This window comes from Ceratotherium simum, chromosome 17, assembly GCF_057802395.1.
Source record: "Ceratotherium simum simum isolate JZ-2026a chromosome 17, ASM5780239v1, whole genome shotgun sequence".
NCBI lineage: Eukaryota > Metazoa > Chordata > Mammalia > Perissodactyla > Rhinocerotidae > Ceratotherium > Ceratotherium simum.
In genome coordinates this window covers 12,286,493-12,306,307 of record NC_141916.1, presented here as the reverse complement: position 1 = coordinate 12,306,307, position 19,815 = coordinate 12,286,493, and the positions used below count along the sequence as shown (strand labels likewise).

Below are 19,815 nucleotides of genomic sequence, written 5' to 3'. Positions count from 1 at the left end.
GATGGCTCTCGACCCTGTAACCATTCCAACTTGTCCCCCTCCCTCTCTAGGTTAGTGCAAAACAGTCTCCTCCCCCTCCATATTTTGGGGAGGCTAGCTTCTCCCATAACACATCAAAAGGACCATAACCCCTCCTCTTCTTCCAGGTTGGTATATGCCCCCTCAGATTCAGAGTCCTGTTTCAAACACCCCAGGGAGCTTCTCCATGGTGGTCTCAGGAGGATGGAGAAAGCCCTAATTTCCTTAGGGGTGGGGACTCCCTTTGCATCTGAATAGAGAAGGCTGGGCTTCCCTCACCATCCCTACCACTCCAATACCCTTAGAGACTTAGGCCCAGCCCCTCACCCATTAACCCCCAATAGCCCCTTAAGCCCGGAATCACAAGATTCTGGGTGCACCGCCCTCCCCGATCCCCTGACTCTGGGTTAGGAGCATTCCTAGGCTGGACCATCCCACCCCAGGCCCAAGAAAAGGGCCTTGTCACCTGGGCTGGTTGGCGGGCGCTGAGGTCGGGCCCCAAACTCCGGGAGAGGTGGGGTGAGGTGAGGGCTACAGAAAAGCTTTAGATGTGACTTAGCTGAACTTGAAGGGCTAAGCGGAGCACGGCCCCAAAGTGACTGTAGTCTATGCTAACCTCCCAGCCCCCCTTACTACGGGGAAGGAGAGGAGTTGGGGTGGCGGTTATTCCCCCTCCCATTGGAGGTTAGGATGGCGTGGGAAAGCGCTGGTGCCAGAGGGGAGGAGGCGAAACCCAGACCGCGGGAGATTTTTCTGGCGAGGAAGGCGCGAGGGAGGGGGAGATCCTGCGTCCAGAATAGGAGGGGTACCCGGGAGATGTTGGCCAAGAGGCGTGAGAAGCCTCTGGATTCCGGTCGCAGAGGACAGGGGAGAAATGGGCGACTAGATAGTGCGGGGGAGAGAGGAAGGGCAGCTCCCGCAGGGAGAGGGTCAGATCCTGAGTCCCAGGCAGCGGGGATCCCGGGGCAGGGGACCGCAGGGGCGGCCTGCCCGGGGACTCCGGGACCGGACGTGGGTGCCGGGCCTCACCTGGAGCAGGGCCGGGCCGCGGGCGGCGGCGGCGGCGGCGGCGCAGGTGGCCGAGCCGGGCGGCGGCGGCGCCTCCTCCCCCAGCCCGGGGCCGGCGGCTGTGGAAGGGGGGTAGCACTTAAAGGGGCAGGAGCTGCTGGGGTAAGGACGAGCGCTCGGGTAGGGCTGTCGCGAAGAATCCGCTGGGGGAGGGGGAAGCGGGTGGCGTCTCCTAGGGGCCAGAACCAGGAAGGATCCCAGATGGAGGAAGAGAACACATCCCAGGAAGAAGACACAGAAACTTCTGCGGTGAAGTGGGGGATGGTGGTGGGTCCGAACTGGAGGACTTGGGAGAGCTCCGCCCGCGCTCCCGGGACACCAGCAAAGATCTCTTCACAAAGCAGGGCCAGGAAGGCAGTGAGAGTCACAGGACTCCAAAGAGGGGTGGGGTGGGGGTGGGAGGGCCGGAGAGGGAACTCAAGGCCGAGGCTGCTGAGGGTAACGCGCCGCGGCCCTACTAGGTGAACAGGTTCCCTGTTTCAGCTCCTCAGGGCTCCATCCCTACAGCTGGGGGAAGGCACGGGCTCCTTCCCCCAGCACTGCTCAAGTTTAAAAGCCTCTGGAATCAGGAAGCCACGAGGGCAGAGACCTCCTAGGCCTTTCAACCTCAATCCTGCCTCTCACTCAGTGTTCTCAGTGACTGGAGTGTGGGGGGCTGCTGATAGCAGCCGAAGTGAGGCTGATGTGGGACCGTGAGAATCGGCTTTATTCTAATTCAGTTTTCCCCCAACCAGCACCACCCTTGCAGCAACCTCTGGGGCAACAGGAAGCAGCTGCTCGGTGCAGCCCCCACCTGGTGGTGGGTCAGAGTGGGGGAGGAGAGAGGACAGGGACTTAAAAGGCCTGGGACAAAATAGGGGGGAGGAGGAGCACCTCAAAAACCCTCTAACGCGACCAAAAGTGGGCTTTACTTTTAGGGAGGAGGCCAGCAGTGAGTACTATAAAATATTACTTGAATCCCAGCAGCTTAAATGGGGAGGAGCAAGGGGTGGGGGATGGGGTGGGGGTGTGAGGTGAGGAGAGCCCCCACCTAAGGTGCAGAGTCTCAGGCTCCTCCTTGGAGCTGGGGCTTGCCAATGCTCCTGATCTCTTGGTCGGCAGCCTCACCAGCTGAGCCCTGTGCCCCTATAGTCCCGTTTCCCCTCCTTCACCCCCAAAAGAGCAAAGGTTAGGCCCCACCCCTGCTGAGTCAGCCCGGGAGGGAGGTAGGCATCCCTCAGGCCTTCCCCGGGGCTGGTCCTCATACTTACCCATGTCAGGCTGGCAGGGCTCCAGGGCTGGGACCACCCAGCTCCTCAGTGTCCTTGGTTCCCCCTTCACGTGAAGGCTGGTGTTAGATCCTCCCAAACTGTGAGCTGGGAACTAGCACGAATCAAAAAGCCAATGTATGCTTCCTGCGAACCACAGCCTGAACTGCTGTAGGGTGATGTCCCTGTGTGACAGACTGGGGTGGGGAGGGAGGAGGGAAGGGCGGGGCTTTCTCTGGGTGGAGAGGGAGGAGGAGGCGAGGACAGGGCAGAACCAGGAGAAATATGGAGGAAGGTTAGATCTGTGTTGACACTCCAGTGGCGTGGTAGAAGAGAGTGGTAAAGGAGGAAGGAAATAGTTGCAGCTCGTGAGAGTGAGAAGGTTCTGGATGAACGCTGAAAGACATAAACGTGCGGGGGAGGGGAGGGATACAAACGACCTTTAGGATCACAGTTCCCAGGTCTGCGTCTGAGCAACCTGAGAAAACAAAGCAGAAAGGGCTGACCCATACCCTGGGGCCTCTGCAGCAGCGTCTTACCCACTCCAGAGTCAGGACCTAGAGGAAGTGCCCCCACCCCCAGAACTCAGCATTTCCCCAAATCCAGGCATTTCTGGGAGCAAACTACCGGGCACAGGCGGCTCAGGGGCTCCACCTTCCGTCCAGATCATGACACAGGAGAGACTGGTGCCAAGGACGTCAGAGGCAGATGGGAGGAAATTTAGAGGCCCCTACTCCACCCCTGGCGCCTCTCCCAAGGCCCCTCCCCAACCTTCAGCCCCCCGGGGCCTCTGAATTGGGATTTCAGTTTGACCCGCCCTACTTCTACCCCACTTGAATGCCTCAGGGGTGGGGCTTATAGATGCAGGATCCTCCTCAGGACAGAAGCCCCAGCTGGTTTGTAAACAGTCATTAGCTAAGAACCACATCCCAGCAAATGGCCTTCATGGATTTCAAAATGGTGAGATCAGAGTTCCTGCAGTCTCCAGTCCTACCACCAGAGGGCCGTAGGAGATGGGTCTGGGCCCATAAAAGAACACTTCAGGGGCACCAAATCTGACCTTGCTCTGCAACAGGCACTTGTTTGAAACTGAAATGGTGGGTGTACTTTTGAGCACTTCTGGCCCTGGGCTAAAATGAATGTGAAATTACCTAATTCCATTATTCAGTTCAGAAGCCCAAATCCAGCAACCCTGAAAACTATTTCCCCAACTTTTGTACAGCTCAGGGCAGGCCTCCTGGTATTTTATACCCTGCATTGCCTCAAGGAATCACAAACATACAAGTCTAGGCTTGCCCAGAATACATCAGGAGGCAGTAGTTAAGAACACATTCTGAAAAAAATGAAGGCCTAGCTAAGACTGGGCCCTTTTGACTCAATTTCTGCACAGATCAGTATTAATCCTTCAGAATTTCCTAAAAATTTAATTCATTTAATTCACTATTAACCCCTGCCTTGTCTTACAATAGCAGTTATTCCTAAACCCAACCCATTTTCCCCAATACGCTTTTAAAAAAATCCCTTTTCTTTTTACCAAGTAGGAATGTGCTATATAAAATATTTGAGGCAAAAAATCAATTTGCTTTTAACAAGTGACATAAAAGGGCCAAAGCTGAGGCCCTACTATTAAGATCACATCATCCACAGGAAGCCCCTCACAAGACCCACAGTTGTCCCTCAATCCAAGACCATGGCTATTCTTTTTTGATGACCCCATTTCAAACATATATGGCCTACTTTGTGCTACTGCTTCTTGTGGCCACTCCAAAATTATTAAAAACTTGTGTTGGCTGTGCTGTCAGTACCAGGAAAAACAGACAGATTCTGAGGGATGTACATTTTATTGGAAACCTTAAATACTCTTCAGACAGAACACAATGTCTTCAATCAAGGCTCTCACATGGCTTACAGAGAAAACTGAGATTTTGGGGTTAGGGGCAAGGAGAGGGACAGCACGGAGGACGAGCACTTAAGTTTGCCAAAAGGACCCCCTCACGAATGCTCTTCAGCCAGCTTATCAGCTTTTGCCACAGCTTCTTCAATGGGTCCCACCATATAGAAGGCCTGTTCTGGGAGATGGTCATATTCACCTATACGGAAAAAAAAATCCAGCAGGTGAGAAGCGGAGGGATATCAACTTTCTGCAGTGTGTACATACCTCACACTTGAGGCCACCTATCAGAATGGGATGAAGTCACCTCATCTAAGAAATCTTTTCTTAACAAACTTCCCTCACAAATCCAATTTATAAGACATGATACAGTATGGATTAAGAACAAATGGTCTGGGGCAAGCCCGGTGGCGTAGCAGTTAAGCTCGCGTGCTTCGCTCCGGCGGCCCGGGGTTTGCAGGTTCGGATCCCGGGAGCGCACCGACGCACCGCTTGTCAAGCCATGCTGTGGTGGCATCCCATATAAAGTGGAGGAAGATGGGCATGGATGTTAGCTCAGGGCCAGTCTTCCTCAGCAAAAAAGAGGAAGACTGGCATTGGATGTTAGCTCAGGGCTGATCTTCCTCACACACACACAACAAAAAAAACAAATAAATGGTCTGGAGCCACATAACCTGGGTTCAAATTCTTGTTCTCTACTTTGCTGTGTGATATTGGGACCAGTTATTTTAAACTTTTCAGTGCTTTATTTGTAAAACAGGATAATAATGCTTTCCTTACAAGGATGTTGTAATTCACTTAGAAGAGCAGCTTGCACTGAAGGCACTCAGTAAGTGCTGGATATGACATAAGAATCAAGTAATACAAGCTTCACTCTTGTATTACTTGAGTATTTCCTAAATAAAATTGATGAGAAATAGCTTATTTTATTATTTACAAAATTATGTAACCAGGCACAATACACTTATAATTGCTTGCTGGTTGCTGGAATGGGAACAGAGCACAGCGAGCATTCAAGAGATTTCAGCTTCTCTGCCATTTTCCATTCAGCTTTATACCCACAAAATCTTACCTGCCAAAATCTGTTGGAATCCTTTGATGGTCTCTTTCAGGGGCACCAGCTTCCCCAAATGGCCTGTGAAGACCTCAGCAACCTGGAATGGCTGAGACAAGAAACGCTGTATTTTCCGTGCACGAGACACAGTCAACTTGTCTTCCTCAGAAAGTTCATCCATACCCAGGATGGCAATGATGTCCTGGAGGGATTTGTAGTCCTATGAGAAAACAAGAAAAGAGAGACCCAAGTAAATGTTCACATTTCTTTAATTTGGACAAAAACCTAAGGGTTAATACTACCTTACATTCACACCGAGCTTTGTACAAAGCATTTTAGTACCATACCTCACTTCATAAGCTAAACAAGTTAGTGGAGGGGATGTTACATACTCGGGGTCAGGAGTGCCCTCAGTTAAGATCAGTGTCTTCTTCTCCCTACTCCTAGTCTTGTGCTGTCAGAAAAAACTGGATTCCAAAGACTAAGCACCTGGAAACCCAAGAGACCTCATTAACACTCACTAAAAACTGCTGGTCTTATCCTTCTTTGCTCCAAAGCAAATCACACAAGTCCCCAGAAGATCTGGTCCTAATATAGTCCCCAATTCCCTCTGTATGACTTTATGGCTGAAATACTCACCTGTAGGATCTTTTGCACCCCACGGGCAACTTCATAATGCTCTGTGCCAACAATGTTGGGATCCATGATGCGAGAGGTGGAGTCTAGAGGATCGACAGCTGGATAGATGCCCAGCTCAGCAATAGCACGAGACAGCACAGTGGTAGCATCCAAATGGGCAAAGGTAGTGGCAGGGGCAGGGTCAGTCAAGTCATCAGCAGGCACGTAGATAGCCTGAGGGGAGTCAAGAACCCATGAAGAGCAGCAAGAATCCAAGTATTCTACTTAAGCCATCCCCTTTCCTCACTTCTCATCATCTCACTCCATCTTCATAGCACTCCAGCCACCCCAAAAGAGGCTTCTTACCACCCCTAATTGCTGCTGAGTGAGCTTATAGATTATCTGGTCCCTCCAAGCTGTGATAAAAGAATTTCCACTGTCATTCTTTTGTTCTTCATCCTACATTTTAACTCTATTGTAGTGATACCCTCTTTGAGTTAAAAAAAACAAAAACCTTGCACCACTACAATAGTTCACTAGGAAAAGGAATCATGAAAGTTACTACAATCTAGACACGTTTTTAGATAATTTTACTACATACATCATCTCTATATGTTTGAAAATTTGTAGTACATTCGTGCAGTATGTATTTAATGCTGTTTCCATCTCCAGACTCCCCTTCAGACTGGAAACCACTACTTTGTTTTTTTTTTTTTTTTGTGAGGAAGATCAGCCCTCAGCTAACATCTGCCAATCCTCCTTCTTTTTGCTGAGGAAGACTGGCCCTGGGCTAACATCTGTGCCCATCTTCCTCCACTTTATATGGGACGCCACCACAGCATGGCTTGACAAGCGGTGCGTCGGTACATGCCCAGGATCCGAACTGGCAAACCCCGGGCTGCCGCAGTGGAACACGTGCACTTAACCGCTTGCGCCACTGGGCTGGCCCCATGGAAACCACTACTTTGTGATCTACATTTACATGTACACATTCAATTACTTTAGATAAGTGTTCCTGAACCTTTTAGGGTCTTTAACATGTACACACAGAATTTTACACATTATTTCAGGGAGCTCATGAACCCAGTTAAAAGCCTTTTGAGATATGTTACTTAAATTTTATACCTCTCTGTACATGCCTTTATACAAATTAGACTTTCACCCATTTAGTTGTTCTTACCTGTACAGAGGTGATAGATCCCTTCTTGGTGGTGGTGATTCTTTCCTGCATGGTACCCATGTCAGTGGCCAGGGTAGGCTGATAGCCCACAGCAGAAGGGATTCTGCCCAATAAAGCAGACACCTAAGAAAAAAAAAAAAAAAGAGTAAAAATAATAGTCTTAGGTGTCTACATCTTTAGCCTCACCTACATCATTCCATAGAAAGGTCAATGAACCAGGTCCTCTCAAGCACTCTCTCTTACCTCTGAGCCAGCCTGGGTGAAGCGAAAGATGTTATCGATAAACAGAAGTACATCTTGACCTTCTTGGTCTCTGAAGTATTCAGCCACAGTCAGTCCAGTCAGAGCCACCCGGGCACGAGCGCCAGGTGGTTCATTCATTTGACCGTACACCAGCGCTACCTGCAGTAATCATACACAATTCAAAAACCTTGCAGAGGCGTATGGAAGCCATATACCCAAGGTCCCCAAATCAAGAAAAACTACCAAAAAATCCTCCCCTTCAGAAGGTGTCAACGTTTTTTGTTCTCAAATTTTTTTTCCCTTTTAGAGGTGCAGTTCAAAACAACATAAAAGACAGTTCTTAGATTACTGAGGAAAAATTCCTGTAGTAAGAAGGAAATAAACTATAAGTAAGTGACAGGCACAAAATTGGATTATCTGAGACATATGAACCACCTCCAACTCCCCCCAAAACTAGCTTTCAAATGATGGGACTATCTACCAAAAACATAGCCTGGAAATGTAATCTAATGTCAGAGAGGAAACCAAATGGTCATCAGTGAGCCAGAGGGCAACTCTGAAGGCCCTAATATGCATCATAGATATGAAACATTCTTCATTCCTGGCTATTTAGAGAAAAAAAATTCAGTGGTATGCCTTTACACTTTCACCTGTTACCAGGAACAAATGGTTTTATTGTTAATGTATGTAGACTTTAAAGTTTTTCTTTTGTAAAACTTGAGGTTTTTGTATTTTTCTTTTTTCATAAGCTTTGTAGATTAGAATGGTGATGATGCTCATCATTGTGAACGTTTAAATGTGTTTGTGACTTGAGCTAAAATAAGTATGCCATACTACTGTGAAATCTATGTAGTTAATCTCAATCAAGAAATCATTTTGGATCATTTAAAAACATTAATGGTATTCTCTTATAGTTTTACTAAGCTTTGCTGTAACAGTAATACTTTGGTTGTTTTAACTGATCTCAGCCATTTAAAAATGAAAATGATTTTCTGCTTTTTAGTTTGTGCAAGTAGCACTGAAGGGAGAAGCTTAGTGAAAGCTAACGTCAATAAGGGATAGACAAAGCAGTACATTGGGGAGCAGTGGGAATGGGAGTTCACATTTGTATAAACCATTGATGTTCTGTGACACCAGAGTTGCTGTCTACATTTCATATAGATTCTGAATATATAGATTCTAAATACTCAAATATTCTGAGAAGGAAAATTAATAATATCTTTGTCCTATGCTGATTTTTCCAAATAAATCTTTACAATCTTGGAAAAAAAAGAAAATGGTCATTAGTATATTAGAAGCTGGGGGGAACACACTGACAGAAATTTCCTTTGTAGGTCCTGGGACACTAAAATGAAAATATAAAACATGGCTTCAGCTAGCAAAGCACTCAACTGCAAGTTTCCTGGTACAACTACACTGTGGACATCAATCAACTCAGTGCTCACCTTGGAGGTAGCATCTTTTAAGTTGATAACACCAGACTCAATCATTTCATGGTATAAGTCATTGCCCTCACGAGTCCTCTCACCCACACCAGCAAACACAGAGTAACCACCATGGGCTTTGGCGACATTGTTGATTAACTCCATGATCAGTACTGTCTTGCCGACTCCAGCACCACCAAAGAGCCCTGGGAGAGGTTGAAAAGAAAGAATACTCTCTGTGTTCTGTGTTCCCAAATAAGCAAACTTCAAAAAAATGTTTTTCTTTCCATCTTTTTCCTTCTCAGGAATGGCATCTGGCTTCAGCAAACTCAGAAGAACGAAAGTCAGAAGCTACTCATCAGCGAGGGATAGATCTCAGGACCCACTCATAACGTGGTAGGATTTTTTTCTTCCCACATTAGGTTTGGAAAATATGTACCCACCACTAACATACCAATTTTGCCACCCTTGGCATAGGGAGCCAGCAAATCCACAACCTTGATACCAGTGACCAGAATTTCCTGTTCCACGCTCATCTCCACGAACTCAGGAGCCTCAGCATGAATAGCAGCAAATCTGCAAAGGCAGAAGAGAAGAGTCATGTCTCTCCATCTTGTCGAAAGGTTCCTCTCAATTCTCAAGTATAACCCTTTACTCAGAGTCTCATCTCTTATAGAACATTCTAGACAAGGTGTCATCTGGCATCTACCCTGTTGTTCATCTACCCTATAAAGGGGATTTCATTATCTCAGGAAGCAATAATCCCATTCCCTGACAACTTTAACTGTCATAAAGATTTCCCTTTTACTGAGCCCTAACCTAATAGCACTTCTCCACATACCAACAGGAAATACAAAAGACCTGTAAGTTCTAGAAACCCCTCAATCTAAGCCACTGGTATTAAAACTCACTTAAATAATCAACTTGGGTTCTAAGTAGCAGGGTTTTTACAATCAGAACTTCTGCATCCTTAATTTTCTTCAAAAGAAACTGGACTGTGTGGTTTAAATAACTGAATATATCAGCATTTTAAGTATTCTCTGCAGGAAAATTCTGCTATACCAGGTGTCACCTTAAAGTATAAAACTGTAAGAAAAAGCAGTTTCTTTGTGTGTAGACGTAGCAAGAGGGATACTTACTGTTTGGTTTTGATGGGACCTCTCTCATCAATAGGTTCCCCAATGACGTTCATGATTCTGCCCAAGGTCTCAGGGCCAACAGGAATTTTGATAGGTGCACCAGAATCCAGGACTTTCTGGCCTCTAACCAAGCCTTCTGTACCATCCATGGCAATGGTTCTTACTGTGCTCTCACCTGCCAGATAAAGGTACTGCAGGGTTATCCATAAGAACAAGTTGGCTTCATGATATTTAATGAAATGTAGCTGGCATGAAAGGCCTAAGTCAACCAAGATTCCTTCTCAGTACCTAAATGGGGCTTCAGCAAACTCAGAAGAACGAAAGTCATTTTGATAAAATCATCATAGAAGGAAGACACCCTGGTTTTTAGCATACGTGCACTAAACAAGCTCTTTACTATTCCTAACTAATTCTACTTACCCAAATGCTGGGCCACCTCCAAAACCAGCCTGGTCTCCCTGCCTTGCACTTCCAGGGCATTTAGGATGGGTGGTAGTCCCTCATCAAACTGGACGTCCACCACTGCACCGATGACCGCCACGATGCGCCCGGTGGCGGCGCCTGCTTTCGGCGAAGGAGAAGTTTGGGCTGCATAGTCTCTGGCTAACAGACAAAAACATATGGGAAGGAGCTGGGGTGAGGACGGTGAAAGGTCATCGGAAGCCCCCACTTGACCCACAAGGCCTGGTGACTTCGGGCCAGGCCCGGCCTCCTTCCGCTTGCACGGAAGGCGTGTCCAGAGGGAGGGCCACGCATGAACCGAGAAAGCGCCTGTACAATCTTCCCATCCTCATGCACAAAACCTCATTATTCGAGAGCTGGGTGCCCCCATTCCACCGGAAGGTCAATGCACCTGTCCACACTTCTCCGTCACACAGGGCCCCTTTTCCAAAATGAGACGGAATTAGATCGAAGAAAGCTCCCAAGGGCGATCCGTTCTTTTTTGCCCCCCGTTAGAAAGCAGGGCACTGGCCCTGGCGTCCTTCTAGCACGACAGATCCCTGAGGCCCGAGCGACAATCAGCCCCCAGCTCAAGGTCATGGGGCAGCAGAAATGAACCCAGCTCCTAGAGGAAGACACTTACCAGGCTGCAGCGCTGCCGGGGCGGCCCGCAGTAACAGCTGAGCTTGCGGTAGCGGCGCTGACGGGCTGAGACCCCGCAAGGCCCCGGAAGCCGAGGCAGCGGCCACACGACCCACAAGACCCAACATGGCGGGGCCCGGGTGGAGACTGAGCGCCGCAGCGCTCCCGGCGCCAACAGCCCTGCAGTTGGGGCGAGGCCTACTCTGCAGTAGGCACGTCCATTGGATGAATCTGCTGCCCATCACTCTCAATGCTGCCCCTATAGGTTAATAATCTCTCGTCTCCTCAACCATTGGTCAAAATTGGTGCTAATCCGAATTTCTTTTTTATTGGACATTGTGAGGCTCGGTGCAACCCTCAGAGCCTCGAAACATAATTGGACAACAGGGATGTCAATTGGAGAGAGTACTTAGCGGAACTACGTTTAGGAAAGGGGCTGAGTTCCTGTCAGGAAGCACGTGGGCTATATTTGGTGTCCTTGGGCTCTCTCCTTAGACAGGACCTTGAGCTGGGTGACAGTCGTGGGGGCGGGGGTTGGGAAAGTGGTAGTGTCGTGAAGCACCACGGACAGTGACCTTGGCGAAGTCAGTAGCCTTCTCTAGAGTCAAAACAGGGTTTTCTTTCGCAGCAGTGAGGTTGGAAGCTTACAGGCAGCTCAGCAGGTCAGGAATCCGGACAGAATCTATATATCTCTTAAAGCTGTACAATGAAAGGAACTAACTTAACCTGTCGTTTAACAGATGTGTGCTAGGCATTGAGAAGAGGAAGATAAAGAAGATTTAGGACCTCCCTTTTAAAGACAGATGAGCAAACAATGCAATAAAGTGTGGTGGGTCCTGGTTAGTATAGGGTGATGTGGGTACGTGAAGGAGGAGGGGATAAATTTGTGTCACCTAGAGATGTAGGGAAATTGCCTCAAAGCTGAAACCGGCAAACAGCCATTGATGATTAAGCAGCTAGTAACTATGGGGGATTGGAATTTGCCAGCTCAGAATATGTCTCTGCCTGAATGACATTTTGGCCCCCACTCCCACTAACTAACCCAAGGAATTTGGGATGGGAGGCCTGCCCCCAGAATAGGCCATCACCATAGACACCTCTGGTGTCTGGATGGGTCCATGCTAAGCCCATTCTTAGTTCTGGTTACCCTTTAAGAGAGACATTTATGTTGGAAAAGAAAATCTCCATCTGTAAAGGTAACTTCTTCCCTGTACCAGGAAGAAGCGGGAGATGGCCTTACCTAGAAACTTATCAGAACAGAAGATGAGGACTTAAATCTGCACGATAAACTTACTCATTGTTAACTGTGCTGTTTGGGCAATATGCTATCTGACTCCCACTAGGTTCCTATAGATGACATCTCCCTGGAGCCTGGGTCACCATGGTAATGGATGTTTGAGTTATTTTTTCAGGAACTGAACCCCTTCTCCACTTCAGGCCAGATTGAGACCACCAACCCATCAACCCAGCCCTTTTGACGGCAAGGGGTTGGAACTCCACCCTCAGGACATGCTAATGCCGCCATTCTGTGAAGACGTGTCCTATGAAGAGACATGAAGGCTGACTACGCTTGCGCAGATCATCAATTACCTCATCTCTCCTCACCTCCAATCATTTCAGACCACCGTGCCCCCTTCCCCATAAATACCCGAGTCCCTATTTTCGGAGGGGCGGATTTGAGACTTGTTCTCCCGTTTTCCTCACTTGGCTGCCTTGTGATTAAACCCCCTCTCTCTGCAATCTCATCGTCTTGGTGATTGGCTTTCTGGGCGGCGGGCAAAAACGGACCTGGTGCGGTAACAAAGTGGAGGCGGTTGATAGATCTGTTGTGAAAAGTGAGTAGAAAACCCTAGGGTAAAGTGGGAAGGAAGAATATTCCAAGCACACCTTTGCATGAAACAGCATGTCCCTTTTGTGGAACTGCAGGTGAGGAAGGTTGGAGGTGAGGAAGGGAAAAAAAGAGGGTAGTAAAGAGATGAGTAGAGAGAAGCAGGGGCCAGGTCTTGGGGCTTTGGATGGTAGTGGTGGCTGGGCACACGTAGGTGTGTGGAAGTGTTCCTTGAGTATGGGAAATCATAGAATAAACAGGGCATCCTTTTCTGTAGTATTGATTTTATTCAAAGCTATTGGGGGGTGGGATAAGGGAGACCCTTAATCTTTCTATTAGAACAAACAAGGCTATATGGAGTATTTTAACATGGAGCTACCTCCCCAGACTTTCTCCCACCAGCCCACTTTAGTTCTCATGTGTCTGCATGATTGGGAAAAAGTTTCCTACTGTTTGGCAGTGTAGAGCTATCCAAGGATTTAAAGGAGAAAACAGAAACAGAAGAGAATGTTAAATTTGAAGTGCCTATGGTAATCTTGCCTAGTAGGAGGGAAAGAACCCAAGAAAACAGCAACACGTATCGTGCAGGTAGAGAAAAATGAACCAGTAAAGGAAGCAGCGAGAAATAAGGACCAAAGAACCGAGTGTTAAGAATCAAGGAAAGAGAATGTTAAGGAGAAAGTGGTCAATAGTACAGTAACAATCACATAAACATCCTATAAAATGAGGGCTGAAAAGAACCAACTGGATTTGGCAACTAGGAATTCATTCTACGGTGAAGTGGAGTCAAAAGTAATTTCAATAGGCTGCACTGTAACACACGATATACATTTTTGATTTGTGACCTGTGCTCTTTTCCATTACACTGGGCAGCAACCCAGTTTATAGAGACCTATATATGTATATATATATATATATTTTTTTCTTGTGGAAGATTGGACCTGCGCTAACATCTGTTGCCAATCTTTCTCTTTTTCTTTTTTCTCCCCAAAGCCCCCATACATAATTGTGTATCAGAGTTGCAGAGTTGTAGCTCTGCTATGTGGGATGCCGCGTCAGCATGGCTTGATGAGTGGTGAGTAGATCCGTGCCCAGGATCCAAACTGGCTAACCCTGGGCTGCCAAAGCGGAGTGCACAAATTTAACTGCTATGCCACCAGGCCGGCCCCGAGACCTATATATTTTTCATTTGCCTCCCCAGAGCTGAAGTTTCTGTAGCTATGCTAGGATACTCCTTTACAGTATTGCTACTGGAGTCAGACTGGGTTAAAATCTTGTTTTTGCCACTTACTAGATGTCATTGGTCAAATTATTTAAAATCTCTGGACATTATTTTCCTCATCTATAAAAGAGATAAAATGGGTATAATCTCACAGGGTTGTTTTGAGAAGTAGATTAATACATGAAAGAAGCGTTTAGAACAATGCGACATATAGTTAGCACTGTTTTAATATTTTTACTTACTATTTACTCAGTGTTAAGATCCTTTGGTTTTGTATCACCAATTTTGGTCTTGGCCAAAATTTTATTAACCATCCAACACATTTAAACTGACACTTCACTTAATCCGGGTGTCAAAGTAAAGATTGTCACATAAATTTTCAGGTAAGTGAAGCTCCATCACTTTTTGCAATGTATTGCAATTTTTTGCAATGTATTGCATTTTTGTCCTTTTAGCAGATTACAGTATCAAGTAATTTAACTTTTTCTTGGACATTTGGGTTATCATTAAACAAATCGTTATATCACATTGCAATGCTAAATGCTTTCAACGTTACTGAGGTGGATGTATAGAGCTATTTCTCCCTTGCGCTAAGTTTCTGACCTTCTTATTTTTCTAACTCCTTTGCTGTCAACGTTTGCCCTCAGCAACATCTTGTCGTCTTCTGAAATCAGATAAACCTGCTAAATTTATAATACTGTCTAAAATAACGGGACCGGTCCCGTGGCTTAGCGGTTAAGTGCGCGCACTCCACTACTGGCGGCCCGGGTTCGGATCCCGGGCGCGCACCGACGCACCGCTTCTCCGGAGATGCTGAGGCCACGTCCCACATACAGCAACTAGAAGGATGTGCAACTATGACATACAACTATCTACTGGGGCTTTGGGGGAAAAAAAAGAGGAGGAGGATTGGCAATAGATGTTAGCTCAGAGCCGGTCTTCCTCAGCAAAAACAGGAGGATTAGCATGGATGTTAGCTCAGGACTGATCTTCCTCACAAAATAAATAAATAAATAAAATAAAATAAAAGTAAATAGGGCAAGCCCAGTGGTGTAGTGGTTAAGTTTGGCATGCGCTGCTTCGGCAGCCCAGGATTCTTAAGTTTGGATCCCGGGTGCAGACCTACAACACTCATCAAGCCATGCTGTGGCACCGTTCCATATACAAAGTAGAGGAAGATTGGCACAGATGTTAACTCAGGGCCAATCTTCCTCACCAAAGGGAAAAAAAGTAAATAAACTAGATTAGCTTGGGTGGAGATAGGCAGATAGGCCTTAACAATCTTTCTGAACAAATAATGTCATCTATTTTAGAGTTCTGACATGTTTTGGTCCTATTTCATATTTCTTGATTCCCATATAGCCCAGCTAATATTTCATGCAAAATACAATCTACTTTTCATGGGATGATAGGAATCGCAAAGACCTAACCTGGCTTCTTACTTGAAGTTAATTCCAAATGACTGATCCCATAATTTATGACTGAAAACCTTACCAATTTTATCTTAAGGTAAAAATTGCATTTTCCACCAACTCATTTTACTGCCACCCACAATGGTCATGCCCCACCTTCTTCCAGTACTCTGGTAATTGGCAGAATGTCTTCGTCTCTACCACCTTTTTTCTTTTTTTTGTTGAGGAAGATTGGCCCTGAGCTAACATCTGTTGCCAATCTTCCTCTATTTTGTATGTGGGGCACCGCCACAGCATGGCTTGATGAGTGGCGTGTAGGTCCGCACCCAGGATCAGAACCCACGAATCCTGGGCCACCGAAGTGGAGTGTGTGAATTTAACCACTATGCCACAGGGCCGGCCCCTCTACCACATTTCTTGACAATCATCTTGGGTGATTTCAAATTTCATGAAAATAATCCATTCAATACTCCAACTTCAGAGTTCTTTCATCTCTTCTATTCCAATTACAGTTATGCACCGGATAACAATGTTTCGGTCAATGACAGACTGCATATACCACAGTTAGTACCATATAGCCTACGTATGTTGTAGGCTGTACCATCTAGGTTTGTGTAAGTACACTCTATGATGTTCGCACAACAAAATTGCCTAATGACACATTTCTCAGAACATGTCCCTGTAGTTAAGTGATGCATGACTGTAGTTTCACTTTCACATTTAAGCATCCTACTCCCCTGTCATTCCCAACTTCTATCATCCTGAAGAGTTCGACCCTAGAAATCCAATATTCTTTAGTCAGACCACAATTCTGGTGTTTCTTTTTTTTTAATTTTTATTTATTTTTTTCCCCCAAAGCCCCAGTAGATAGTTGTATGTCATAGTTGCACAGCCTTCTAGTTGCTGTATGTGGGATGCGGCCTCTGCATGGCTGGAGAAGCGGTGCGTCGGTGTGCGCCCGGGATCCGAACCTGGGCCGCCAGCAGTGGAGCGCGAGCACTTAACCGCTAAGCCACGGGTCCAGCCCATGGTGTTTTGGTTTTAACACAAGTAATACATGAACATATTCTAGGTATACAGGATTTGAACAAATCTTTCCACCACTACCCCCAAAATCTCTCTCCCCTTCCCAGAAATAACCACTAAAAAACATTTTGCACATACCTTATTCACTTTCTATTCATTCCATATACACATAACATACACATTCCCATTTTTTAAAAACCTCAGTGGGGCCGGCTCCGTGGCTTAGCGGTTAAGTGCGCGCGCTCTGATGCTGGCGGCCTGGGTTCGGATCCCGGGAGCGCCCCGAGGCACCACTTCTCCGTCCAACGTGAGGCCGGGTCCCACGTACAGCAACTAGAAGGATGTGAACCTATGACATACAACTATCTACTGGGGCTTTGGGGGGAAAAAACTGAATAAATAAAATCTTTAAAAAAAAAAAACCTCAGTGGAAGCACACTACAGAAAACTTAAGTTTTCTGATCTTTATGTTTTAGAGAACTTTCTGTGTCAGTAGATTTAGGTTCTTTATTGATCATGACTGCACACTATGCCAGAAGAATGTGTCATCTTATTTTACTACAGTCACCATCATTTAGATTGTTTCAAATGGCTATTACATGCAATACTGAATTAAAAAAAACCTTGTACACATCATTGTGTACACCATCTAATATTTAACATAGATTTCTAGAAATATTGGCTTAAAATTATGTTCATTTAAATGAGTTTCTGCCAAATGGCCTTCTACAACCATCTTGCTAATTTACTAGGTTCCCAGAATCCTTGCCAAAACTTTTTAAAATGTGGCTAATGTTAAATGAATGGAATTATTTCATTGATTGAATTTGCATTTCCCTAACTTCTACTAAAATGGAATACTTTCATGTTTATTGGCCATTTGTATTTCTTCAGTGAATTACCTGATCCTATGTTTTGCCCATTTTTCTTCCTATTGGGTTATGATTAAGTACTCTTCAAAGCTTTAAGTATGTTGTAAAAATTTTCTTCTAGTATGTCACTTATCTTTTAATCTAACTGTATCTTTTGACCTAATTTTTGTTTTTCTTGGTGAGGAAGACTAGCCCTGAGCCAACACCTGCTTCCAATCCTCCTTTTTGCTGAGGAAGATTGGCCCTGGGCTAACACCTGTGCCCATCTTCCTCTACTTTTATACGTGGGATGCCTGCCACAGCATGGCTTGATAAGCAATGCATAGGTCCACATGCAGGATGCGAACCTGCGAACCATGAGCCGCTGAGGCAGAGCATGCTAACTTAACCACTATGCCACCAGGCTGGCCCCTGACCTAAGTAATTTTTAATGTCAGACATTAACTTTTCCTTTGAAGCTTCTCGATTTCGTATCATGCTTGGAAGGATTTTCCCCTATCATTACTAAGAATTTGATTAATGAATATCTTTTTCCAGTGAGTAGACCAAGATCCACTTGCGTCTAAATCTGCACTATTCACTACGGTAATCACTAGCCATATGGGGTTATTTAAATTTAGTAAAATTAAAAATTTTCTCAGTTGCACTAGCCACATTTCAGATCTTCAACAGCTCTGTTGCATCTGCTGTATCAGACAATGGAGATACAGCACATTTCCTTTGTTAAAAAAGTCACACTGGACAGGGCTGACACCTCAGCAGGACCAACTGACTCAATCTGCATTTTATTACTTTGCTGAGGAAGATTTGCCCTGAGCTAACATCTGTTGCCAACACTCCTTTTTGCTTGAGGAAGATTCGCCCTGCACTACCTTGTGCCAATCTTCCTCCATTTTTTATGTGGGTTGCCGCTACAGCATGGCCATGGATGAGTGGTGTAGGTCCGTGCCCAGGAACCGAACTGGGGCCGCCAAAGCAGAGCACGCAGATCTTAACCACTAGCCCATGGGACCGGCCCCATAATCTGCATTTTTAGATCTAAAACAGTTGTCAAACTTTGGCACACATCAGAATCACCTACAGGGCTTAAGGCAGATCACTGGACTCTACTCTCAAGTGTCTGATTCAGTACGTCTGTTTGGGGGCCCAGAATTTATATTTCTAACAAGGTCCTAGGTGAGACTGATGCTGCTAGTCTAGGGACCACACTTCAGAAACCACTCTCAAGCATCAGTTAAATTGTAAATCCCTGGGCCTCACGTGCACCTACTATAGCCTATTGCAGGGTTGGGACCTAGGAATCCACATCACCACAGAGCCCTATGATTTTTTTTTTTTCTTTTGTGAGGAAGATCAGCCCTGAGCTAACATCCATGCCAATCCTCCTCTTTTTGCTGAGGAAGACCAGCTCTGAGCTAACATCTATTGTCAATCCTCCTCCTCTTCCCCCCGACCAAAGCCCCAGTAGATAATTGTATGTCATAGTTGCACATCCTTCTAGTTGCTGCATGTGGGACGCAGCCTCAGCATGGCCGGAGAAGCGGTGCCTTGGTGCGTGCCCGGGATCAGAACCCCGGCTGCCAGTAGCAGAGCGCGCGCACTTAACCGCTAAGCCATGGGGCTGGCCCCCCGTGATTTTGATAGTTTGAGAACCACTGAGTTCAAGATGAGCCACAGGGCTATACAAATAGGGAAGGAACTACAGCTACAAGACTAATTAGTTGTGAGAACAGAGTAAGAACAATAGTTGAGGGACAGGCGTACTCCTCATGGAGACTGTTAAGTTGTGGGGGAAGCAGCTTTACAGTTCTCTCACTCCTGAACTTATGATCGCGATGAGATATAGCCATGGGAATTAGTTGCTAAGTAGAGCTATGGAAGTGAAGGTCATTGGTTTTGAGGCTAAGAAATTTAGGATAGGGCCGGCCCCGTGGCTTAGTGGTTAAGTGTGCGCACTCCGCTGCCGGTGGCCCGGGTTCGGATCCCGGGTGCGCACCGACGCACCGCTCCTCTGGCCATGCTGAGGCCGCGTCCCACATACAGCAACTAGAAGGATGTGCAGCTATGACAGACAACTATCTACTGGGGCTTTGGGGGAAAAATAAATAAATAAAATCTTTAAAAAAAAAAAAAAAAAAAAAAAGAAATTTAGGATAGAGTTCTGAATAGGTTCTTCACATAAACAATGAAATTATCCAGGCTGACAATACAAGTGTTAAGAGCAAAGCAAGACTGGGAGTTTCTTAAATGAGTTGTCACCAAACCCCATTTCACCACCTACATATCTCTAGAATCTTGTCTCTCCAGGTCTCATTGCCAGTGCCAAAGTTGACCCCTTTGCCTTTTACCATTTGAATTACTGCACTAACTCATTTCCCTCCCTCCAGACCCACTCACGCTATGGCATTTCTGAAATGTATTTATTCAACAAGTATTTACTGAGTCTTCACCACGTCAGGTGCTTTCCTAAGGGCAGGTTTAGTGGTGATA

At 46.2% G+C, this 19,815-nt stretch overlaps 2 protein-coding genes and 2 non-coding genes across 8 annotated transcripts in view; all 4 read right to left on the bottom strand.

Moving 5' to 3' along the window:
* Positions 1-2,779, bottom strand: part of BAZ2A (bromodomain adjacent to zinc finger domain 2A) — a 34,479-nt gene extending 31,700 nt beyond the window's left edge. The window contains exons 1-2 of one of the 5 annotated variants that reach the window (XM_087442193.1): positions 2,337-2,777; positions 1,048-1,145 (exon numbers count right to left, since the gene is read on the bottom strand). In XM_087442193.1, the coding sequence (XP_087298319.1) occupies positions 1,048-1,145; positions 2,337-2,340 (102 nt within the window). In that variant the 5' untranslated portion in view covers positions 2,341-2,777. Of the gene's footprint in view, positions 1-1,047; positions 1,146-2,336 lie in introns of those variants that run through there. The other 4 variants (XM_014786626.2, XM_087442194.1, XM_087442190.1 and 1 more) reach the window with 4 other exon arrangements.
* Positions 2,780-4,155: 1,376 nt separating this feature from the next.
* ATP5F1B (ATP synthase F1 subunit beta) lies at positions 4,156-11,130 on the bottom strand. The gene is made up of 10 exons (XM_004429269.3): positions 10,967-11,130; positions 10,303-10,485; positions 9,883-10,057; positions 9,198-9,319; positions 8,765-8,949; positions 7,320-7,478; positions 7,077-7,199; positions 5,918-6,130; positions 5,297-5,498; positions 4,156-4,423 (listed from the first exon to the last, which is right to left on the bottom strand). Exons 1-10 carry the CDS (start codon positions 11,091-11,093, stop codon positions 4,326-4,328), a joined length of 1,587 nt encoding a protein of 528 aa, XP_004429326.1. The 5' UTR covers positions 11,094-11,130; the 3' UTR covers positions 4,156-4,325.
* On the bottom strand, positions 9,040-9,110 carry LOC147914700 (small nucleolar RNA SNORD59). Its single transcript, XR_015555029.1, has one exon. It is a non-coding gene; the product is annotated as a small nucleolar RNA SNORD59 (small nucleolar RNA).
* LOC147914699 (small nucleolar RNA SNORD59) lies at positions 10,159-10,233 on the bottom strand. Its single transcript, XR_015555030.1, has one exon. It is a non-coding gene; the product is annotated as a small nucleolar RNA SNORD59 (small nucleolar RNA).
* Positions 11,131-19,815: the final 8,685 nt, after the last annotated feature.